The following is a 19,666-nucleotide window of genomic DNA, read 5'->3' on the forward strand; positions in this document are numbered from 1 at the left end:
TCTACGGCTTTTTCTGATAACTGTCTCACCGTGAATATGACATCGGTTGTACCTCGCCCTGGCCTAAAGCGGCATTAGCTGTCATCCAGTGTGGCCTCGATATTTTCTCGCGGCTTTTTCTCTAGTATTATTTCGTAGATTTTACTAGCAACTACCAACAATGATATTCCCCTGTCGTTAGAACACTTATGTTTATTACATTTTTTGTGTAATGGTAGAATAGTTGCAAGAGTCCAATCTCTAGGTATGCATCCGGTACGCCAACAGCTCCTTATGATCTTCCATAGTAATTGTAATCCTTCTCCTTCCATATATTTAATTAGATCAGCCTTAATATTATCGTATACATATATATGTATTCTTCGTATACATATATATTGAAAATAATTTATGTACCTTTTACATGCATTTTTTGTAACATTTCTTATAAAATCTTCATAAAATAATTTTGTAATAGACACACAATGAAAAGGCATTAAGACTTCACGAAGTTACTTACAGCATTAAACTTCTCTATGTCTGCCTTTCTCTGATCAATATTTGCCCAAGATTTAAGATCAGTCCAATAGCTCGGCATTTTAGGAGACGACGTTGTACTGTTGTTAGCCTGCTTCACAGCATCCGGACTTATATTTAGAGTAAAAGCAATATGCTCCATGATATTTTCAATTTCTGCTGTAGCTTCTACTGTACCTAAAATAGGAAAATCGATTAGGATTAAAACTGAACATACATTTACAGGAGCAGAGAGCATGGTCAGCATCCAGAATGATATTGCAAGACCTTGCAAAAGTGGACTAAGGCAGTGTGATGGACTATGGTGTCTTTAAAAAATAATAGTCAATGATTTAGAACTGAAAGGAATACTTTCACATACCTAGGCTCGTGGTTGACTAAAGATAACAACTTCAGCGAAGAATAGTGCTTTCCAATAAGTGTTACTATGGCTTGGAAGACAGATGGCGTCAACACTGCCGAAAAAAATTAAAGTCGCTAATAAGAGCAGTGCTAACATATTGTAACAAAAGATTACTTTTGACTGACCTTCGTATAAGAGATCCCATCTCCACACACATAGAGCCACATCGATCTTTCTAGATAAGACGCGATGCAGCGGGGCAGAAGACGAGCAATTCACCGAATGTCGCGACAATAACTGGAGATGGTCAGGAATCTTCCAGAAATAACAGCTGGTGTATATATAAGAACGAATTTTGTAAATAGAGTTAGTTTAATTTGGAGTTTGTAAGTATACTTGTATAAATAAATTAGTAAAGTCGTATATAAATACGAACCGCTCGTTTTATTGTTACAATATGAAGCATAAACTTGGTCTTTACACAGAAATACCAAGAACTGTTTAACGGTCTTGAACGCAAAATCCTAAGTAGAATATATAGAGGGATAAAAGAGCAAGGTTTGTGGCACAGGCGTTACAACTTTGAGTTGTAGCAGTCAGGAAAGTTTTTGACCGAAGAGGGCAGATGGGCCAATGAACTAGAAGAAGACTGACACTTAGATATCAAGACAATCTAGAGGACGACTTAAAATGTATTGGAGTTAGAGCATGGAGACAATTTGCTAGAGACAGAGGCGAATAAAGGATTGTTCTTAAGAAACCTTTGGCTCATAATGAGCCTTGATACCAATGATGATGAATTAGTATTAAATCTAAAATATTTGCTGATGTATGTAGCTTACCAGGGGCTCTAGTGTAGCAGTTTGCAGGAGTGTCCGTTTTTACATCATATGTTGAGAACTCCCAGGAATCCATATTGTAACAATTTTCAAAACTAGTCGTAAACAACTGGTTAAATGGTTCGTTTCCACCTACACCTACATCGCAGTAGACATCAGCTTCTAAATACTGGATGACTCCTGTATCGTTCACACCGACCTTATATTTCATATAGGAAGGGAATCGCATGCCTATAATATCCATGTTTTGTTCAAAAGTTAGAACGAGTTTTATTGGTATTTGAAGCTTATGTGCTGCTACAGCTGCTGCAGCTGATATCAAGTTGTTTCTTAAAATTTTGGCACCAAAAGCACCACCTAGACGTGTAACTTTGACGTTAATTCTGAAATAAGAAAAATTACAATTTTCGATGAATTATACAAAAATATTAGGAATATGCTTTATTTTAAATATGTTTATTAAACAATTGATCCCCAATGACCAAAACAAAAGAGCATTCTGGAACATACTTTTCTAGATACTATTTAATCAAAAAGATTAAGTTATGTAATTGCAGAAGAAATAGAACAACGACAAATCAAGATGAACTATGTAAGTTTAATACCTTTCCCTATGTTTAACACAACGAGCTGACATAGTAATAAGCAACGAGCAAAAGTACGTGTTAACGATCAGCTGTCAGAGGAAATTGAAATCAGACGTGGAGTGAAACAGGGATACGTGTTGTCGCCAACTCTTTTTAATGCCTACTGTCATCTTAGCTGAAAATATTGGGGATCTTCAGATGATTGTGACCAGAATAGCGGGGTTTGAACAAGAATACGGGCTAACAATGAACGTCAAGAAGACGAAGTTTATGAGAATATCGAAAACTCAAAGAAATAATGAAACAGATCCAATATCTTTATAAACAGATCCAATATCGAATAAGTCGACCAATATGCATACCTTGGAACAATGATCAACTCCACAGGAGATTACTTACAGGAAATCAAAATTAGAATAGAAAAGGCTAGAGCAAATTTTAACAAATTTATATTTTAACAAAAAGAGAAAATTGCTCTGCACAAGAGATTTGAACTTGGATCTAAGAGTTAGGTTGGCTAGGTGCTACGTTTTCTCGACTTTGTTTTATGGAATGGAAGCTTGGACCTTGAATGCTGCATCAATGAAAAAACTAGAATCATTCGAGCTGTGGGTGTACAGAAGAAATCTGAAAATATCGTGAACAGAACACGTCACAAACAAAGAGGTTCTGAGAAAGATGAATAAAGAAATGGAAATCTTAAATACCATCAAAACAAGAAAATTGAAATATCTCGGACATATTACACGTGGGGAGAGATACAACCTGCTCAAATTGATAAAGATAAGCGTAGGGAGTCGCAGAATTGGCTGCGCAACCTGAGAGAATGGTACGGATGTACATCAAATGAACTTTTCAGAGCAGCCGTCTCTAAAATCCGAATAGCTGTGATGATTGCCGACCTCCGTCGCGGAGATGGCACTTATAGTCTAGTCGTAACATAGGGGGTCGCGTGGACCCTTTTAGTTCGCTGCGATTTAATGGTGGTATTATAGGTTTTTGGGTCGCTGAATCCAATGGAAGTGGTCTGGAAGCCCAAATGTGGTGCGTTTAATTGTTATTAACAAATTATGGTAAAATTAGGTGTTTTTCAGGAATTATTAGAAGCCCTGTAAATAAATTGATAGTGTTAAGATCTTCTCTGGTGTATTTTTGGTCGCTGAATCGAATGCGACTAGTCGCGATTACTCAAAATGTGTTCTTATTTTGTTAATAACAAAATAATAGTTTATTCGCCGAAAAGCTCGAAATGCTATTACTGTGTAAATTTAAAAAAAATATTTTACTACAATTAGTTGGCTGTGGTAATACAGGGTAACGTCTACGTCACGTTGTCCGTCTGTCTTTTGACACCTTTCAGAAACATCACTCATTTCGCATTCAGTTGCCATTATGTCATTGAAATATAATCAATTCAATTTGGATCCCACGTGTTGGGAAATCTCAATACATTACCTTAGGGCATTATCCTGGTTGCCATGTGACCATCACAGGGCTTTTTATTGAAGTATGCACTTTTAAGGCATCTATATTATATGTAAAGCGTTTTTACCCGGATATTTTTCTTCTGTGGCTCAGCTAGTATCTAGTTTGTAAGTATAACCAACTTGCTCTAACCTTAGTCAAAATTTAAATACCAACTTTATATTCATTAAATCGATTATACTTATTTTTAGATCGAACACTGATGATGATTTTTTATAAAAATCGAAAACGTTTTGTTGTGATGTAGCCCTTTTAAGGGATTTTAATAAAAAAAAAATTTATACCTTTTACAAAGTATTTCTTTCCAATTTTGTGATTGATGGTATACAGCCAACTACAGGAAAAACATTTTCTTTTCCTTGTGGATCTCGAAATGCGTTATCTACAGCAAGTTTGTAGTCTTTTTCATATTATTTTTATACGCTAAATCGATTGTCACTAGTCGTGATACCACGATACGACTTTGTTATTAATAAATTATTGCAAAAATAACGGTTTATAGTACGTTTACTCGCGGTTTTTGCTCTGAATTTAAAAAAACCACTTGAAATGACATGAAATTTGGCATGCACGTAGCTAACATGTCAAACAAATCAAGTGATATTGTGCCGATGTCTGCTTTTACCCTGGGAGTGAGTTTCACCCCGGTTCGAGGGTGAAAAAAAACCTTTAAAATAAGTCCGGAATTTGATAAACTGATTAATTCTAAGCAACTTTTGTTCTATACAGTTTTTTCACCGAACTGTTTGTTTATTCGCCGAAAAGCTCGAAATGAGCTATCTACAGCAAGTTTGTAGTCTTTTTCATAGTATTTGTATACGCTAAATTGACTGCCACTAGTCGTGATAGCTTAAACTACGTTCCGACTTTGTTATTAATAAATTATTGCAAAAATAACCGAATGATAAGGGTTTATATTACGTTCACTCACGGTTTTTGCTGTAAATTTTAAAAAACCACTTGGATTGACATGAAATTTGGCATACACGTAGCTAACAAGTCAAAGAAAAAAAGTCAAATATAACAAGTGATATTGTGCCGATGTCTACTTTTACCCTGGGGGTGACTGTCACCCCTTTTCGGGGGTGAAAAGAGAAACCTTTAAAATAAGTTCGGAAGTAGATAAACTGAATAATTCCAAGCAACTTTTGTTCTATACAGTTTTTTCACTAAGTCAATAATTTTCGAGTTATTTGCGAGTGAATATGTTCATTTTTCACCAAAAAAACCAACTAACTCGAAAAGTATTGACTTAGTGAAAAAACTGTATAGAACAAAAGTTGCTTGGAATTATTCAGTTTATCTACTTCCGAACTTATTTTAAAGGTTTCTTTTTTCACCCCTGAAAAGGGGTTTAACTCACCCCCAGGGTAAAAGTAGACATCGGTACAATATCACTTGTTATATTTGACATGTTAGCTACGTGTATGCCATTTCATGTCAATCCAAGTGGTTTTTTAAAATTTAGAGCAAAAACCGTGATTGAACGTACTATAAACCGTTATTTTTGCAATAATTTATTTTTAACAAAGTCGGAACGTAGTTTAAGCTATCACGACTAGTGGCAACCGATTTAGCGTATACAAATACTATGAAAAAGACTACAAACTTGCTGTAGATAGCTCATTTCGATATTTTCAGCGAATAAACAATTATTTTGTTATCAACAAAATAAGAACATATTTTGAGTAATCGCGACTAGTCGCATTCGATTCAGCAACCAAAAATACATCAGAGAAGACCTTACCACTATCAATTTATTTACAGGGCTTCTAATAATTCCTGAAAAACATCTAATTTTCCCATAATTTGTTAATAACAATTAAGCGCACCACATTTGGGCTTCCATACCACTTCCATTGGATTCAGCGACCCAAAAGACCTATAATACCACCATCAAATCGCGGCGAACTAAAAGTGTCCACGGGACCCCCTATGTTGCGACTAGACTATTAAAGAAGAAGATCTTTAGTCTTGCTTACTTGTTTGAGGGCATATTTAAAACTGTGGCAGCTGCAATTTGAACGGCGTCCATCCATTGGGTCGAGGCATATATGTTTAAACCTCCATCGTCTATCGGTACAACTTTGCAGCATTGCACTTCCATATGGAAATGATATTGTTTGTCCAAGAAAAAGTCTCCCTTGATCGTATGTTTAATATCCTTTCCTGAAATAATACAACCATCTATGAATTTATTGTTATAAAAGGTAATTTTGTTAGATCTTAGAGGGTTCACAGAAACTATAAATGGTTCAAGGAAAGCACAATTATATCACAAGATTTAAATATTTCGGTGGTTTTGAACATTCAACAAGCTGCACTGAACCATAAAATGCTATATCTAACCGTGCGTAGGTACTACTCATCCATTGGCTGATTTGATTTCACCTTCGTCATTTTGAATGTAAGATCACAAATCTACTTTGTATTATAATAATAGAATAATTAGATCTGTATTTTTTAAACGCTTTTCTTTAGTTCACTCGTTTGTGTCAAATCTTGAGACGTTAATTGAACTGCCTTTTTTTCAATGCAAATGAAGGAAAATTTGCAGACATATGCATTCGCGGGAACAATACACAAATAGTCAATAATTTTTTTTATGTTTATTAATTGTTTAAATAAAAAAACGATTTTAATGGAAAATGCTTAAATATTCTTGTTTTTTACAATGAAGAAACTTGAAACTGTTACAGATTGTAGCTAATTATATGAACTATACATAATTTTACTTTTTACGTTAATTGTTTACCTAATAGCCTATGCATAATATCCTATGACTGCAAAATTTCAAATCTGTATATATTTTGATAGCTGAAACATAGGGGTGTCATCATTTTAAATGTGACACACTGTATCTTATCCATTCGATAATTTATTGCAACTAATATAGTCGTATTTTTTACAGATTTAAAATATACAATGAAAATACTGACTAATTCACTAATTTTATCATAAAAAGTTCAAATTGATTGCATTGAAATGTTGAACCAATTAATGCGTATTAATATAATATAATTATTATAATATAATAGAGTGAGTTTTATGTATAGAAACCCTGAAGTATCTCGGAAACGACTTGCACGTTTTTTATAGGTTTTGGTGGGTAGGGGTTTTTTAATGCAGCCGATATTACAGTGATAATTACATTGTTGTCAGATTTTCCGTTTTCCTGGAAATCTAATGAACTTGCTTATTTCAAATGGAACACCCTGTATATTTTTTGCGTTTCGAAGTCCTTAAGATATACTGATTATTTTGTATGTTATATTTCCTACACCTAAATGCCATAGTTTCGGAGTTATTGCTACATTTATTACAAAAAAAATGTAAAGAAATTATAAAAATCAATTTTATATGCCCGTGTAGGCATTATTTTACGTTCTTTGGATCATTGGGAACAAAAGAGGTCTTTTGTAATTGTTCTCTAAAGTTAATCGTTTTCGAGTTATAAACAATCTAAAACTGAAAAAAATCGATTAATGACGATTTTCAAGGTTCAAAAACAAAAATAAAAAATATTATTTTTGAAACTGCGGTGTATCCAAATTCAAGCTAAACCCTTCTTCCAGGAGCTCGCTATAAAATTTTTTGGCACGTTTTATTCTAAAACATTGCTTTTTAATAAATGTTAATGAAGCGCATATGAGAGGACGGGCGATCGGGCTGCATTAACAACTAAAAAACAATATTTTTGAATGAAACAAGCTCAAATTACTTATTGTTAACTGATAAAATAAGGCTTTAGCTTGAATTTCTGTTCTTTGCAGTTTCAAAAATAATATTTTTGATTTGTGTTTTTTAACCTTGAAAATCGTCATTATTCGATTTCTTTTCAGTTTTAAATTATTTATAACTCGAAAACGATTAACTTTAGAGACAAATTACAAAAGAACTTTTTTTGTTCCCAATGGTGAAAAGAACCTAAAATAATATCTACCTAGGCCGAAAAAATTGATTTTTATAATTTGTTTAAAATTTTTTTTAAATAAATGTAGCAATAACTCCGAAATTATGGCCTTTAGGTAGGGAATATAACATGGAAAATAATCAGTATTTCTTAAGGACTTCAAAACGCAAAAAATATACCGGGTGTTTCTTTTGAAATAAGAAAGTTAATTAGATATTCAGAAAAACGGAAGATCTGACCACAATGTAAGTATTACTTTAATATCGGCCACATTAGAAAACCCCTACCCACTACAATCTATAAAAATCGTGCAAGCCATTTAGGAGATAATTGAGGGTTTCCATACATAAAACTCACTCTGTACATTATATTATTACACATTAATTGGTTCAATACTTCAATGCAATCAATTTGAAGTTTTTATGATAAAATTAGTGAATTAGTCAGTATTTTGATTTTATATTTTTTATCTATAAAAAATACGACTATATTAGTTGCAATAAATTATCAAATTGATAACATACAGTGTGTCGCATTTAAAATGAAGACACCCCTATGTTTCGGCTATCAAAATATATACAGATTTGAAATTTTGCAGAGTCATACACGGTGATGGCTCACAATTTTTAAAATAGTCAACTAAACTTTAAATTTTAAACGCGGCCTACTACAAACAGGGTGAATTTTCGATATGCGATTCGATTTGCTTCTCGTTAGAGATATCGAAAAGAGTTATTTGGAAAAGTTGTTCCAAATATTCTTATAACGCCACATACCCAATTTTATGACAAAATTCACACTTTTAGTTTCTTTTTTCAGTTGTTGTAGTCAGGATCCTAAATCCTAAAATTGGTTGTCCCGAGATGCATCTCGTTACTGCCAAAAACGGATTTTTTTCGATTTTTTTGTTTTTTCCGCTCAGATATTAAAAATTCTGCCTCTGCCATTCAAAAGAACGGCAAAAAGTACACAAAAAAATACTATTTAAAAGTTGGCCAAATCATATTATCATAACCTAAAAATTTTTTGAAAATTTCAAAAAATTTTCCTGGGCTCGTTTTTCATTACAAAAATCTGAAAAAAATCAGGTTGGTTTTTAGTCAAGAGATACAAGCTCTCGAATTTTTTCAGATTTTTTAAAGTAAAATTGCGCTCACAAAAAAATAAAACCTAAAAATTCTTTATTGCTCGATTTAAAAAGTTTTAGGACCTCTGGGAAGCTAAAAATTTGCATGAGGGCATAATTTTATATCCTTTATCGAAAACATAAGTAGCGGGGCTGATCGGTGCGGGGGCATTTTTGACCATCTTATCCCGCTATAGCCTTTCTTGCCGATTCCGAATACTTTGTATGTTTGTACATTATATGTTTTTTTTCTCTGATTCTGGCCTTGGTTTAGAACTAGAACCTTTAGCCACGTAATTGGATAACTTATCACTAACACAGGTGTAATGTGTAATATATTTTAATAAACATAACGATATATTTTAATGTTTGAAAAGTGTAAGACTAAAAAGTAAAAAATAAAAAAAAAGATTAAAAAAATGTTTAGGAAACGCTTTTCTTTAGTTACGAGTGACTAAAAATAAAAATATTATAAAAAAAATCAACCAAAAAGCAAAAAGTGAAAAAAAAATTCAAACTCAAAGGATTATTCGAAAAAAAAACTGTTAGACGGATTAAATATACAAAAATCTCACACATTCGTTAAAAAATTTAAAAAATGTAACACATTCGTTAAAGAAAAGCGTGGGGCGAAAACCGTTTATTCGATGAAGACACGCCCCACGCTTTTCTTTAACGAATGTGTTACATTTTTTAAATTTTTTAACGAATGTGTGAGATTTTTGTATATTTATTCCGTTTTTTTTTTTTAATAATAATAACAGTTTTTTTCGAATAATCTTTCAAATTTGAATTTTTTTACTTTTTATTTAATTTTTTTAATATGTTATACTATTTTTAATTTTAGTCACTCGTAACTAAAAAAACCGTTTCTTATTTTTTTCATTTTTTTTTTTATCATTTTATTAACTTCGATAGATTCTAATAAAGATAGCTTAAAGCCTTTATTTTGAATGAGGCGAATTCAAAATTGGTCGATAAAAAATGATTATGATCTACACTGGGGTGCAAAATTAACCGGACACCTTAAAAAGGGTCATTTTTGCTGTCTTGAATTTTCTAAACTTGTTGTCCGATTTAAGTGATTTTTTAATATGTTATATTATAACCTTATTCTTTAACAATATCGCTTAAAAATATTGTTGCGAGGCAGGTAAATTTTCATTGTATACCGGGTGTACCAATGAAACTGTGTTTTTTTCTTAAACTTCGCATCAGCCTGTGGAATATTCTAGCATTTATAAAATACTGAAATTATAACCCAAGTATAGCCTCATGTTTTCTCAACATTCTGTTTTTTGATTCATTCGTTTATGTTGGATAATAAAAAAGTTAGGTACTTTAACAATTAGCCATGTTTTTCATCAATACGGGGTGTTTTTAAATAAGTATGGCAAACTTCAAGGGGTAATGACAATTAGGGGTAAAAAAATAATGACAATTTGTTTCATAAACCTATGTCAGCAAATGCTTCGTTTCTGAGATAGAGGGTGTTAAAATTTTTTTTACAAACTGATGATTTATTTATTGCTTTAAACCCGGTTGAGATATGCAAATGAAATTTGGTGGGTTTTAAGACGTTGTTATTGTACATTTTTTCACATACAAGTAAGAATTTAATATTCACCACTGGCGCGCATACGGGTAATATGAGCCGTCATATTACCCATATGCGCGCCAATGGTGAGTATTAAATTCTTAATTGTATGTCAAAAAATGTGCAATGACGACGTCTTAAAACCAAGCAAATTTCATTTGCATAGCTCAACCGGTTTTAAAGCAATAAATAAATCATCAGTTTGTACGAAAAATTTTAACATCCTCTATCTCGGAAACGAAGCATTTGCGGACATACTGTTTATAAAGCAAACTGTCATTATTTTTTCATGCAGAATTACCGCTTACAGTTTGTCATACTTATTTAAAAACACCCTGTATTGATAAAAAACATGGCTAGTTGTTACAGTACCTAACTCTTTTATGGTCTAATGTAAGCGAATGAATCAAAAAACAAAATGTTGAGAAAGCATGAGGCTATAGTTGGATTTTAATTTCAGTATTTTATAAATGCTAGAATATTCCACAGGGTGATGCGAACTTTGAGGAAAAAACACAGTTTGATTGGTACACCCTGTATACAATGAAAATTTAACTGTTTAGCAACAGTACTATTACAGCGATATTTTTAAAGAATAAGGCTATAATATGTTAAAAAATCACTTAAATCGGCCAACAGGTTCAGGAAATTTGAGACATCAAAAATGACCCATTTTTAAGGTGCCCGGTTAATTTTGCACACCAGTGTAGAAGGCGAAATGCGTACTTAGAATCTATTTTCCTATTATTGAAAGCCCTTTTATGTTCTGTTATGTGTTTGTTAAAGCTCCAGCAGTTTAACCGATGTAAGTTGTTGGGCAGTCACCAAACCAGTTTGGATTTAGAAATGCGGTGGGGACCCTTAAGGCACTTTTTGGCCTAAACGTACTTCTCCAAAAATGCCACGACCAAGGTAAAGATATTTGTGTGGTTTTCATCGTTTAGACATTTAGACCTACCTTTATTACGTGGCAAGACTGTATTCACATGATGGATCCTACTGGCCACATTATCTGCAACAACTTCTCTAACATCCAAATAATACTTGTTCTGAGGAGGAGTATATTTAACCTGGACCAAACTAGCAGCCATGTGGGCAGCTTGTGCTGTTTTTGCTATAACGAGACCTACAGGTTGATTGTAATATTGAACTATGCCGCTGCAGAATAATTCTTCTTCTACTGACCAACCCATAGAAGAATCAAGTGGTGTGCAGGTATTACGACCAGGTATGTCTTTTTTGTCGACGTAGCCAACATAGCCTTCAATTTTCTAAAACATATAAATACGATTTCCGAATGAAAACACATATCGCACCTCCGCTCAAAGAGTGTCATAACTCAAAAAATTTTAAAATCGGTTTTATAGCACAAACAGTTTAATAAAACTATAAACACCTATCTCACAAAGTGTCACGTCTATGGGTCAAGTATTTATCGTTAGATGACACTAGTGTCATTATACGATTATCCAGAATCAACGAAGCACCGAACACAAACAGTGTCACATATTGACTCATTTAAAGCATTTGTCCATCTAAGATGTGTATAAAGCGTCGTTTGTCGAGTTAAGAGAGTATATGTGATTACTTTATTCAAAACAATCTGCGTATGTGCTCAAACAAAGTTACACATTTATCACTTATTTATCTTTATTTTTGCAGTATTTTGTGTTTAATGTTGTTACTTGTATTTAAAGTTACATCATTTTAAAAAGTATAAGTCTGTTAACCAAATAATAATAATATTATATTATGTACTGCAAGTGTCACTTTTGATAAATAATAGTTCGTAAATTTTTCGTTATTTTATCTGTATAGTGTCACAACTCAAAAAAATAATTATGTTTAATATTTTTAATATACTTAATACGCTATTTTATAGAGCTTCAAAAACCATTGTAGCTGACTAAAATAGTTATTATTCTAATTTTAATAGTTTTTGAATTAAACCCGAAAATGTTGTATGACAAACTTTAAACGTCGTTTTCTCGAAACTTTACTTTTTTGACTTATGACACTTTTTGACATTCTTTGAGCGGAGGTGCGATATATATACAATGACAAAAAAAAGCAGAATATAACACAAAGATAAAAGTTGAAAGTATAATTTCACAAGATAGCTATTCCAAAAGATAATATAAGGAAGAAGCAGAAACATGTATATTCCTTAACATGGGCGGCACTTGGAAGATTACAAACAGTATTCAAATCACACTTATCAAATACCTGATAGGCAAAATTTTTCGATCATTACGTATGCTGGTCCTGACTTTTGGAACTGAAAGATGGTTTTTTAACAACATAGTCCATAAACTTCAAGCACGAGCGCCCATATAAAAATTTTTGGGAGGACAGACGTGAAGACGTTACACATTACAGTTTGTATACTTTGCTTGACAATATATAGTTTACAGCAGTCGAAAATCCAGGGGGGAGGGGCACGCCCCCCCTTCTCATGGGTATGGGTGCCTATGACTTCAAGTGACTCAGAGAGCTATGTAATGGAGAATCTTCAACATAAAAAAGAGGATAAAAAACAATTGAGGTAATCCAAAAATTGCTATTTTGGATGAATAATTTTGTTGGATGGTGACTACGAGCAAACAAGAGAAGTATAGGTGGAGCTCGAAACAGATGGACTGATGACATCAGAAATGAATGGGCAAACCAAAGGGAGGTTTACATCCAACGATGCATGGAATAGTTGTTGATGATGATGATAGATACTTACCAGCGCCTGTGAAACATCTACATTGGTTATTTTAGAGCCTGCAACGCATTTTGCTGTTACAAAGCTAGCATGACATTCATGTGGTATGTCCGGCATATCTAGTATATACTTAATTTGACCTAGAAAATAAAATATGCAATTAAAAATTATTTCAAATATGCTCAAAACTTTCTTCTTCTTCTTTTGGTTCCGTGTCTGTTTTCAGACGTTGGCCGTCATCATGTTTACAATTTTCTGAAACCTCTCTCTATCGGCTGCTGCGGGAAATAATTCTTCTACTGTGCAGCCACACCATTGTCTAATATTACGTAGCCATGAAAGTTTCTTTCGACCAATCCATCTCTTTCCCTCCATTTTTCCTTGATTTATAAGGCGAAGCAGATGGTATTTAGGTCCTTGAACTATATGGCCGAAGTATTCTGTTTGTCTCCTCTTTATGATGCTTATAAGCAAACGTTCTGAATTCATCATTTGAAGAACATCTTCATTGGAAGTGTGCGAAACCCACGATATCTTTAGGATTCGTCGACTCAAAACTTTAATATACTTCAAACCATTTTTATCTATTCTTTAGTTTATTTCTAATAATCAGAATACGCTCCTGTACTATATTTCTTTTCTTTATAGTTAATTAACTCGCAAATAAGGTCGAGAATTTCGTTAAATGTCTTTTTAAATTTTTTTACCTCATAAATCTCTCAAATTTATTACCTCGGCCCTTCTTCATTTCAGACCCCTTTTTGGTTTTTGGGGTCTACTTATGGCTTAACAAGCAAGGAGTACTGAACGTTACCTAATACTAGAGTAAAAATTTTGAAATTTCAGAAACGAAAAATTAGTAAAAGTATGACACTTACCAGATGTTTGCGCCAACGATTCTACCTTTGGAATAGGTTGAGTCAAAGGCCATTGTTTGTTATCTGTACCGTATTGTTGTACTCCTGTGGAAAGTGCTCTTGTTAGGATGGTACCACCACTTTTATACCTCGCTCCGACTAGATTGGGTGGACTAGTTTTTAAAACAAACTAGAAACAGTACAAATATCAAAGTATTGTTTACAAACGTTTAAAAACAATGACTTATAGGGTATAGTCCGTGCGGAAATCGGTTGGAAAATTTACACCGAATATAACAAAATTCAGTTTGGCAACATTGTGTGAATGTTGATATTAACATATCCCTTCTAAGATAAACACAACTGTAATTTAGTCCAGACAAATTAATATATTTTTTGCCAACACCAATGAGATGTTTTATCCAAACAATGTTTCAAATATGATGTGCAAAATAATTTTGAATTCGGTCCCGCTAATGAAATTGCTTTTTTTGTCATTAAAGTAGAAAAAACGTTAAATGTCTGTTGCATAATCATTATTGTCCAGTTATCGTATAATTATTTTAACTGTACTAACATCCGTAAACCAATTCAGAATGATTAATGTCAACCCATTAATCATTAAAACATGTTATCTTTAGCGGAGTCTGGAATGTCTTAAACATATCGAATTTTATTAATAAAATGCGTATTCCAACTGATTCCTACGTCGACTATACTTAAATATTATCTTTAGTAGTACTTACTTTATAAAACAAAGAGATAGCTAGATTTTTTCTAAACTCAGGAGTGGGATCTGGAAGTACCCAATCCGGAATTAATTCCTGCTTCAGAGAATTAAAAGCTTTTTGTAAAGTATCATTCTTGTACAAATTCTGTTGAATCAGGAATTTTTCTGTCTTAGAGGCATGTATAAACTGGGGATTGATTCCACCATATACGATATTGGCGTAGGTAACGACGTTGTTCTTCAGCTTTACCAAGAACCCAGCGTTTACCATGGCGTGTGCGTTTTGTGCTCTTGGCATCATCTGAAATCAGAATTAGGATATAATCTTTATTTTATCAATCAGTAGGATAATCTACGTTTGAGCGCAATCCCTAAATCGCAACCTCTAAATTGCAACCCCCGGACCTAATTGCCAAACGTCTTAACTTTGGATGACGTATGAGGTAGCTTTGAAAATAAAGAGACTTGGTGGTGGTCAAAAGAAGTACAAGGAAAAATAAAAGAGAAGAGAAAATTATATAAAAAGTGGCAAGAAACCAGATCCGACGCAGATCTTCAAAACTATATGGTGACGAAAAAGGAAGAGAAAGTAGCAGTAGCAAAAGCCAAAACAGAAGCGTACTCAAACCTATACGATCAACTTGATACCAGGGAAGGCGAAACGAAGATATATAAAATAGTCAAACAGAGAGCAAAGAAAGCAAAAGATTTTAATCAGATTAGATGTATCCGAGATGAAAATAATAAAATACTAGTTCACGAAAGGGATGTCAAAAAGAGATGGAGAAAGTACTTTGACAACTTATTAAATGAAGAATTTGACAGACAGCCTGTAGAGTCAACGGAGACAGTAGTAGCAATGGTCACCAAAATAACAAACGAGGAAGTGGCTCAAGTGTTTCAAAAAATAAAGAAAGGAAAAGCGGTAGGACCAGATGATCTTCCTGGGGAAGTATGAAGAGCAATGGGAGAGACAAGAACACGGTGGCTAGCAGGTCTATTTAATAGAATTATGGAAGTTGGACAAATGCCAGACGAATGGAGAAGCAGTGTACTGGTACAAGTTTACAAAAAGAAGGGAGATATACAACACTGTACAAACTACAGGGCTATAAAACTGCTTAGCCACACCATGAAAATATGGGAAAGAGTAATTGATAGACGGATACGTGAAGAGACCGAAATATCCGAGAATCAATTTGGCTTTATGCAGGGCAGATCAACAACAGATGCAATTTTCATTATAAGGCAGTTGATGGAAAAATACAGGAGTAAAGAAACAAGCGCTCATATGGTATTCATTGATCTTGAGAAAGCATATAGAGTTCCTCGAGAGATTCTGCGGTGGGCACTCAATAAGAAAGGAGTCCCTGGTAAATATGTAAAGATTGTGAGGGATATGTATGAAGGAGTAACGACTAGTGTTAGGACAGGTGTGGGAGAAACTGATAAATTTCATGGGAAAGTAGGATTGCACCAAGGCTCTGTGCTTAGTCCGTATTTATTCTCATTAGTTTTGGACCAGATAACAACGAAACTACAGGGTAACATTCCATGGTGCTTAATGTATGCTGATGATGTCATGTTAGTAGGAAATAGTGAAAGAGACTTAGAACAAAAACTGGAACAGTGGAGGCAAGCTCTGGAGAAAAAAGGTTTAAAACTTAGTAGGACAAAAACAGAGTATTTGGAATGTTCATATAAAGATGGAGTTACTACAGATAAAATGGTATCTTTGGATGGTGAACTGATTGTAAAAAGCAATAGTTTTAAGCACCTGGGATCGGTATTATAGAGTAATGGAGAAATAGATGGAGATGCATGCAATAGAATTAGGGCTGGATGGATGAAGTGGAAAGAAGCGAGTGGTGTGTTGTGTGACAGAAACATTCCAATGAAGCTGAAGGGAAAATTCTATAAAACAACCATAAGACCGGCTATGATGTACGGAACTGAATGTTGGGCAGTGAAAAAGAAAGAGGAACAACGAATGCATGTGGCGGAAATTAGAATGCTTAGATGGATGAGTGGAGTGACAAAGAAGAAAATTAAAAATGAGTATATTAGGGGAAGTCTAGGTGTGGAACCAATTGATGCCAAAATGAGAGAGCATAGGTTAAGATGGTTTGGTCATGTTCAACGTCGAGACGTTAATCACTCAATACGAAGAACAGCTGAAGTGCAGATTCCTGGAAGGAGTAGGAGAGGAAGACCAAAGAAGACCTGGGGGGAGACGATAAGGCAGGATATGTTGGTAAAGGGGATTAACATTGATGTGACCCAAGATAGAATTGTGTGAAGAAATGCAATTAGGGAAGCCGACCCCGCATAGGGATAAATCAAAGAGAATGATGATGATGAGGTAGCTTTGAAAAGAAGATGAAAAATATGGGTGAATGCACTATGTGCCATGCGCATTGAAGCATGTCAAAAGGGCATTAAGCTTGTAGTACCTAAATGGCCCTACGGATGGTGACGTAAGAAAGTTCGTTGAAAAGGAGAGGGAACGACGAATATGTCGAGGCAAAAGCAAATATGACGGCATTGTCAAATGTGCACTGTATCGTATCTTCGTTGCTATTGGTCCGATCGTGAAGTATGAGACGTCAAATGAAACAGGATTGGACACCGGTGACATTCAACGCAGAACGTGACGCAGGATGTGATATTCAACACAGAAACAAAGTCAAAATATATTTTAACCTCCATAATACTAACTTACCTTGTATGTTGCGTACTTGTAGCTAGAGTCCAAAGTACTTAGTATAATATTCTTAATAACCCTTCGAGTCATATCAACTCGAAGGAACTCTTGAGGAGTGCAGAAAGACTCGTTGCCGTCAACGTCAACTAAAAAATACAGAAAGATATTTCGATTCATTAAGACAAATAAATAATAAATTAAAATTTGATCACGTAAAAAGTTGTAAGTAAATTGTTTTGTTTTTACTTATTTGAAAGAAATCAAGTTCTTTCACATACCACCTTTAATGAGGAGAGAAGTTTGAAGAGAAAGTATGATATACAAACTCCTCAACCAAGTGGTGCTGGAAATCATCAACAACACAACAGTAAAACTGAAGAAAAATCAGTTGTCATTTTCTATATAAAATTACAATAAAAGTTTTAAAAGGGTTATAGTTTACCTAAACGAATAGATGCATTAAATGTCTCTAGTAGTAGAAAAATGTCAGAAGGAAATTCATTATGGCGATATTTAATCATCAGGTTTCCAGCTAGACTTCCTACCTAAAAAATAGCATGATAAAATACGAGTATAATATTAAAAAGGGGGTATAGTAGTAATCCCCTTTTTATAGTAACATACAGATTTTAGTTGACACAAATCCTTCACTGAGTGTGCCTGTAATACAGTCTTTCATTTTATTTATTTAGCAGTCCAGGACTTGAAGACCTAGTGCTTAAAAATTACAATTACAAACCCGCCTTTTGTATTTTAAATATAAAATTATTGTTAAAAGCAGGTATTTCTGCTACATGCTATGTTCACACTGAGTGTTAAAAACTTTTTGGGTTTTGGAATTAATTTCAGCAGCAATCCTGGATAACAGAACTTAGAAAAGAGACTAAAGTGTTCCATATTAAACCAGAAATTTGGAACTAACCAAAATTCCCTTTTGCCTTCCCGTTCTGCTATTTTATTTTTCATTTATATTATCCATTATGGATTGAGATTATTTCGACTTTTCTATTCCTTTCTATTGATTGTCTTTTACTACATACTTAAATAATTAGAAACATATTTTATTTTGAGTGATCTTGATAATTTTTTAAGTAGATCAATTTCGTGGATTTGCTGTGAATATTCTTGGTATTGAAAATATAAAGGTCAATAAATTGGTCTGAACATTATGACAAATACAAATGATAACTGGGACCTCTTTAAATCGAAACTAAAGAATATTGGGCTCTATGATGAAGATTCTAAACTGTAAATGCATTTATTGTAAAATGTTTTTTAAACTTAGGAAATATGTCTAATATGGTTTGTTTTTTTAAATAGGATATAAAGAGTCACTGACCAACTCATTTATATAATTATTATTTTTGCTAGGTGAGATACTTATTTTTTTGGCAACCGTAGATGTTCTATTCGTGTATCTCACTATAGTCGAGCTCATTTAGGTAATATTACTAACTTTTTAGTTGTAAGGACTTTGTGCTATTCTAACGGACTTTGTTTTTGGATTGTGATAATATTACCTTAGCTTGGACCAGTGGTAGTGTTATTTGCTTGTTAAGTGGCTATTATGTCCTGTTTGATCTTTACACCAAATTTCGTTTCAAATCCTCCACTTAAAAAAACACGGCGTGTTTGCTTAAAGAGTTTGACCCAACTAAAGTTCCAATCGAGAAATTCCTTTCGCTTCCATCCAACGAGGTTTTTCGTGCGTGAGCAGAGAAATATCGTTTGTGAATCGATCGCGGGCGTATCACAAGGAATTTCTTGAGGGATATTATTAATGGAATTTTAATGGAATTAATTTAATTAGTAGCGTAAGCGCTACAGTAGTCAATTAGTCGAGAAATGCAGAAACTTCAGCAGGAAATCGCCTGGAACTATCATCTTGGGATAACATAAAGAGAGCATTAGAACAATGCTTCGCAGACACACATGATCTGGACTGCTTTATGCAAAAATAAAAAAAAAAACATTTAAAAATAAAACTCTAAGCGACTTGGAACACGAAAGTAACATCTCAAAAATAACTCCAATATATTTCGGCATCAGTGAAGGTGTAGAACGCCTAGAAAAGGTGCAGCAAAATTTAATTCCGAGCAGGCAACAAGAGGCCTAAATCATGTAGGCCACAGCAAGTGTGTGGTTGAAAATAATTTTGAGGGTGGTGTGTGGTGAGGATAATACCCTAGGGATATTATATTCTGACTATTTTTGTGTGATATTTTGTGTCAACTTATTTGTATAAACCCTATAGTAGAT

General features: G+C 33.7%; 1 protein-coding gene across 1 annotated transcript in view; it reads right to left on the bottom strand.

Moving 5' to 3' along the window:
- The window catches only part of LOC114324830 (uncharacterized), a 57,273-nt gene that overhangs the window by 18,425 nt on the left and 19,182 nt on the right, over positions 1-19,666 (bottom strand). Inside the window, exons 6-14 of the mRNA XM_050651863.1 lie at positions 17,850-17,952; positions 17,426-17,553; positions 14,720-15,004; positions 13,995-14,163; positions 13,138-13,256; positions 11,365-11,677; positions 5,753-5,939; positions 1,702-2,081; positions 500-693 (exon numbers count right to left, since the gene is read on the bottom strand). Of these exons, the coding sequence (XP_050507820.1) occupies positions 500-693; positions 1,702-2,081; positions 5,753-5,939; positions 11,365-11,677; positions 13,138-13,256; positions 13,995-14,163; positions 14,720-15,004; positions 17,426-17,553; positions 17,850-17,952 (1,878 nt within the window). The remainder of the gene's footprint in view (positions 1-499; positions 694-1,701; positions 2,082-5,752; positions 5,940-11,364; positions 11,678-13,137; positions 13,257-13,994; positions 14,164-14,719; positions 15,005-17,425; positions 17,554-17,849; positions 17,953-19,666) is intronic.

The sequence above is a fragment of the Diabrotica virgifera genome, chromosome 5 (genome assembly GCF_917563875.1).
Source record: "Diabrotica virgifera virgifera chromosome 5, PGI_DIABVI_V3a".
Lineage (NCBI taxonomy): Eukaryota > Metazoa > Arthropoda > Insecta > Coleoptera > Chrysomelidae > Diabrotica > Diabrotica virgifera.